We start from the raw sequence: 6,184 nt of genomic DNA on the forward strand, positions 1-6,184 counted from the left end.
ACTACCAGGTTCTTGTGTATCTTTCCCAGATACGTTTATAAGTATATTTGCATATTTTTTCCTTACATTTTATTTTCATAATATTGTTATTTACATTTTTGATAGAGACCAACTTTCAAAAGTTACAAAAGAATATAAAAGTAGAAAATGTTTCCTTCTAACCAGTGTCTCTCCCTAGAAGCAGCACATAGAACCAGTTTTTTAAGGCATCCTATCAGAGATGGTGTGTGCACATATTATGTGTAGTTCTCCTTTTTTTTTCACATGAAAGGTGGGTCGTAAACTATGCACAATGTACAACCAGACTTCGTTTTTATTGTGCTTACAGAAGTTGCTTTTTTTTTTTAAACAAATTGAAGGGAAGACCCTCCACCAGCAAAAAGATTATCACTCGCTTTATTGCAGTACTAGCTTTATTGCAATGGTATGGACCAAACCTTCAGCATCTCTGAGGTATGCCTATATTGATCTTGTTTTTTTCCCTTAGTATAGATAGTATTCCTCATTCTTTTTTTTGTGGCTACATAGCATTTCATTGATTGGCTAGACCATAATTTATTTACCCCGGCTTCTATCCGTGTTCACTTAGGTTATCTATTATGATATGCTTCAACACTGGGCTGGGGTGAAGCAAGTGAGGGAACATAATTTAAGGAGGCACTCACTCTCAGGGCCGTGCAAATGCCAGGCCAGCGCTTGCACAAACCTGAGAGTGAGGTTCTTAAATTTTCCACTTACTCCCCTTATCATACTCCTAGCCCTGCTCTGCTCTTACAAATTGGCTGCAATAAAAATTATTATTTGTACTTTTTCCCCACACATTATTGTTGGGAAAAATTCCAGATGTTAAAACATGGGGATCAAGGTGTATGTGGGTTTTTAAATTTGAATAAAGGAAACCTTTTACACTCCAGCCAACACTGTAAAAGACTGCCTGTTTCCCCATACCCTGACCAACAAATTGTATTAGCGACACTTTTAGATTGTTGCCAGTGGATGGGTAACACATCAAGAAATACGTGGCCAAGCTAACAGTTTAATAGTCTTGCACCTCAATGTAGAAACTCATGGAATTGCCTGCAGTGCCCTCTCTCTTCCCCATAGTGGTCACTCTGCATTTGCTCTTGGCTCTGACCAGGAGGTGGTGTGTGTATCCGTTTCCCTTATCGCTGAGGACACCAACTTTGGAGTCAGGCTGGGTTAACCCAGGTGGAACTTGAATCTAGATTTCACAAATAAAAATACAGGAACACAAATACTGTATACTAACATTAAAATGTCCAGTTATATGGAATTTCAAATGGACATCTTATATTTTATCTGGCAGCCCTACCTGGGTTAAAATCCAGTGAGCATCTTACAAACTCTGTGACCTTGAATGAGGGCGTCACCCGTGCCTTAGTTTCCGCATTTGTGTTATTAATTCTGCATTGGTTCTTATAGGAGTGAGTGAGGCCATCTGTGTGAGGTGCTTCGCTCAGTGCTGAAACACAGTCGGCAGTCTACAATGTGCACTTTTTGGTACTCTGGCTGCAACTCTGCACTGCCCCGCCTCCCGGTGCCAGAGCCTCTTTCTGACCTCGGCTTCACCCTGCTGTTTCTTTGCCTCTGAAGGCTTGCTTCCTTTTCAGCAGGCCCTAAGTCCCCCTAAGCCTTTTATGTTGGCGGGAGTGTTGCTTTCTCTGGGAAGGCTCTCTCAATTGTGTGGGTCACCCCTACTCTGTGCTTTCACAGGGCCTGATGCTCCTGTCACATACCTTCACATCTTGTGCAATACAACATGGTCATTGCCTTTTCCATGTTTGGTTCCCCTTCTAGACGTTGAGCTCCATGGGAACAAAGATAACTCCCTTCCTTCTACTGGTGTGGCCAAGACCTAGCACACAGTAGGACAGCAGGTGTGCTGAATAAATGCCTAGCTGAAGACAAATAATTTCTGTTCTTCTAGCCCTATGATAACTGGGGTGTTGTAGATTTTGCTTCTGGCTTTGAAAGAGCAGTGACTATTTGGAGTTTAATTTTGAAACTTCTATTAATTTTTCATTACGTTTTATATTTAAAATCCTGTATGAGACCGAAGATTTTGGGAGCATAGCCCCAGGTGCCAGATTATAAAATGGAATCTTAAAGTAAAAAGAGGCAGTCATTCTAACTAAGACCTTTTCACGCACCTGACCCCCAGCAGCTCTGAACAGAAATGAACTGGTCGTTCCTTCCCCTGAGGGGACTTGCCAGTTCCAAAGGCGAATCTGCTTATAACTGTCCTGGAACTTGGTCCCGGGACGTTGCATGTCTCTTGTCAGCATCAGCCTTGAGCAATGTCTTCCATGCACATGGAGCACTTCATGTACCAAGTGCTAGTAGTATTCTGTTCAATTGAGTATCCCATCATCATGCATGTGCACATCTTATAACAGCACCAAGGTTGGCTTTAAAGAACATAAACACTAGAGAGATGATCACTTTTGGGGGGAAATAATATATGGACGACCTTGGCCCACAGTGACAAGTGCAGACAATGACCGACATTTACATATTTTCTCCTCTGTGTTTTCTTATGCAAACAGGACAAAGCTTACACATATTTACTTGGTCTTTTTTCTTTTCTTTCCTAGTATCACAACCCTGAAAACCATAAAATTGCCTCTCTGCCAGCCCCTCTGCCTTTGGTCAAAGAATCTTTATGAGGACAGAGTCCTTTTAACATGAACCCTTCTCAGAACACATCAAGGCTCCCACATCCCACTGCCTCCCTCTCCTGTGGGCAGACATTACTCTCAGAAGGACACCTCACCTTTAACCTGGGCAAGGGCCAACCCTGCTGGGCCACGGTCCAGTCCAAGAACAGCCAGGCCGTGGCACGGTGTGTCTGCAGTGGCAGAAACCCAAACAAGGCTTCCTAAAAAGCTGTAGCTTCTTGTGTGGTGGACCTTGAATGAGCTGATCCAGAAATGCATATGGAAGTTCAGGGGACCCTGCAAAAAGAACAGAGTTGGAGGACTCACACTTCCTGATTTTAAACCTATTAGAAAGCTACAGTAATCAAAACACTGTAGTACTGGCATAAGGGTAGACATAGATCAATGGAGTAGAAATGAGAGCCCACAAATAAACTCCCATATTTAGGGTCAGTTGATTTCTGACCAGGTTGCCAAGACAGTTCAGTGGGGAAAGACAGTCCCTGTAACAAACGGTGCTGGACAACTGGATATCCACATGCAGAGGATGGCTCTGCGTCTTTCTTTTCTTTTCACTAACTTACCTTATTAGGATGAAATAAAAACATTTCAGTGACATATGGAAATTCTCAACTCTTAGGCAAGGTAGCTAAAAGTAGATGAACACAAAAGTTGGCAGAATTTCGAAATGGATCGATCTGATTACAGTGGCAACTTAACCAAATCTTTCAGAAATAGATGCCGATCAACAGGCGAAAGCAAAGAATAATGACAGAGGATATCTGTATCGCACCACGAACAAGTGTGACTGCACAGGAACCTGAGGAGCTGCGTATTCAACAATTGGAGAACGCTCCTTCTTACGCTCACAGGGGACGTCTAGGGAAACTGGCGCGTACTTGGCTGTAAAGGGAATCTCGCTGCTGCTACTCACTTTGTAGTCATAACTCCTGAGACGTTCTTGTGTTTCCCTCTACTTCTTTCCCGAGTTATTTCTACCAGTTCCCGTTTCACCTCTGCCTATGTTATGACCGTCTAAGATCTAGATGAATTCCTTCATTTCTGCTTTATGGTCTTTCTTAGCTGTAATTGCTTCATAAAGACCTTCTGCTTTCCTTTAAACTCATGATGGAAATGAACTGTTGGGTGTAATTTTCATCCACTATGGCAAGCTTTTCCAGGTGAGTTTTCATCATCCCCTGGGCAGCTGGGCAGCTCTTACCACCGTTTTTCTTGTGCTGACTTTGCACGATACTAAGCATATTCGTTGGGACGAACGTGGCGCGGGAAGCATGGCCTTCCCCCACTTGGCTTTTCTCAGTAACGCCGCATGACATTTGAAACAGACGGGTGCATCTGTCATGTACTTGACAAATTACCTGGCTCCCCAGTTTGAAGGGAAGACTTGGTGTATCTTCGGCTCATAGCTCGCTCCCAGGAACTAAAGCAGACCCTTATGTGTAGTCTGCACTCAGTACATATTTGTTGAATAAATTAGCATAGAGGGGCTCAAAAAACAGATGTGGATTTGAATTGGTCATTTTAGAACCCATTTATGAAAGTTTTAATGCATTATTATATCAAGTGTGGAAGCCAGGAATCTGAGAGAGTCAGGTACCCACACACTTTTCAATTCTCAAGCTAAATCTGGGTGGGGAACATCTGGCCCCGTGGGCCGTTTAGGCTGAGATATCATTTGGTCTGTTCCTGCCAAGGCATTAGGGGCGAGTTAATTAAATGTTTGACCAAATATAGAGGCTAATTTTTCAGTTGATAATTGTGTATGGCCCACGAATGATGTTATAAATTTCCAAATGGCCTTCGGCAGAAAAAAGCTTCCCCACCCGAGTTAAATAATCATCTCCAAACTGAATCTTGTGCCAGGGGGGATACACTTAATATTAAGACATTGAGCACTTGAGCTTTTACACACCACTAATGGAATATAAAATACCTCTTTCTCTGTGTGGGGAGCATTTAGCAAGGCACATATGAAAGGAATCAAGCCATTCAGATTCTAAGAATTTTTCCTACAAAGGTGCTCACACAGTCTGCAAGGCCATGTGTATAGTATGAAAAACTTCAGTTTGGGACTCCCGCAGCTGCACATCACGACCCGCTGAGACGGGGCGGGACCGTTTCAACTACTCATACTTATTTTTCATCTAAAGAAAAGATAGAAACCAAATTTCACTAACATTTAATAGGACAGTGACTCCACCATCCTTCAGTCGGCATGTTGGGTCACATGCCACTTAGTCATTGAAATCCAAGGCATCCTGAGGGAAGGACAGTTCAACCCGGGGGGCAGTGGTTTCCAACTCACTTGCTGATTTGCTTTTAGCATAGGCTTACTTTTGCAGTTTCTCTCTGCCCGATTGAATGCATTTCTAGATTCTTCCCTCTTATTTCATGTGCATAAATGCCAAAACAACCTCAGCCATTTCAGAACGTGACCCTCACTCTTGCAGGGATGCCCTGGCGGAAGGAGCAGACGAAGGACCTGCAGCGGGTGCTCAGGAACGTGGACAGCGACATCCCGCTGGTCCTGGTCAGCGGCAACCACGACGTGGGCAACATCCCCACGCCCGAGACCGTCGCGGAGTTCCAGGAGACTTGGGGAGACGACTATTTCAGCTTCTGGGTTGGGGGCGTCCTGTTCCTCGTCCTCAACTCCCAGTTACTGTACGACGCCTCCAGGTGCCCTGCCCTGAAGCAGGCCCAGGACCAGTGGCTGGACCAGCAGCTGAGCATGGCGGAGCAGCTCAAGTGCCAGCACGCCATCGTCTTCCAGCACATCCCCCTCTTCCTCCAAAGCATCGACGAGGAGGATGACTACTTCAACCTCACCAAGCCCATGCGGAAGGAGATGGCAGACAAGTTCATCAAAGCAGGTAGCAGCGGGTCCCCAGTGTCTGGGTGGAAGAGTGGTCTGAAGGGGAGGTTTCCAGATCCTTCTGCCCCTCCACAGCCTGGCGAAGGGGTTCTGATTCAGCTCTGTCACTCACTGGCTGTGAGGCCTGGGACAAGGTGCCTCCATTTCCTCATCTGTAAAGTAGGAACAGCAAGAGTAGCTCTCATAGGCTGGTTGTGAGGTTAAATGAGAAGAGGCTGAAAGCATTAGAATAGCCCCTTAGGCAGGGTGCTAACGTTGTGGTAGCTGCTCACAGCTGAGGGTGGGGGTCCTGCAGGTAGGGGGCACTGGGGCAGGGTCTGAGTGTGACTACATGTGTCCGTGGAAAGGGAAGATGCCAGGGCACCTTTTCTCCTTTCTCTGAGGAGCAGGAACTTGCCCACGGGCAGATGATCTTTAAGAGCCAAGCTTCCCACTCCCTCAGGTATAACCTGGGAAGTCCTGGGTGGGCTGCATGGGCAGGCCCTGGGCCTCATTGGCTCTCCTTTGGAGAGGACCACATCTCCTCCAGAACCAGGAGAGAGAAATGTACATTAAACGTAAGTAGTACATTTACAGTCGTCATGCATTTGACACGTGTGTGCACACACAT

General features: G+C 45.3%; 1 protein-coding gene across 1 annotated transcript in view; it reads left to right on the forward strand.

Annotated features, from left to right (window-relative positions):
* The window catches only part of LOC102438678 (serine/threonine-protein phosphatase CPPED1-like), a 75,243-nt gene extending 69,458 nt beyond the window's left edge, over positions 1-5,785 (forward strand). The window contains exon 5 of the mRNA XM_023745269.1: positions 5,150-5,785. Within this exon, the coding sequence (XP_023601037.1) occupies positions 5,150-5,772 (623 nt within the window). The 3' untranslated portion in view covers positions 5,773-5,785. The remainder of the gene's footprint in view (positions 1-5,149) is intronic.
* The last annotated feature ends 399 nt before the right edge of the window (positions 5,786-6,184 follow it).

This window comes from Myotis lucifugus, unplaced genomic scaffold (genome assembly GCF_000147115.1).
Source record: "Myotis lucifugus unplaced genomic scaffold, Myoluc2.0 scaffold_528, whole genome shotgun sequence".
Lineage (NCBI taxonomy): Eukaryota > Metazoa > Chordata > Mammalia > Chiroptera > Vespertilionidae > Myotis > Myotis lucifugus.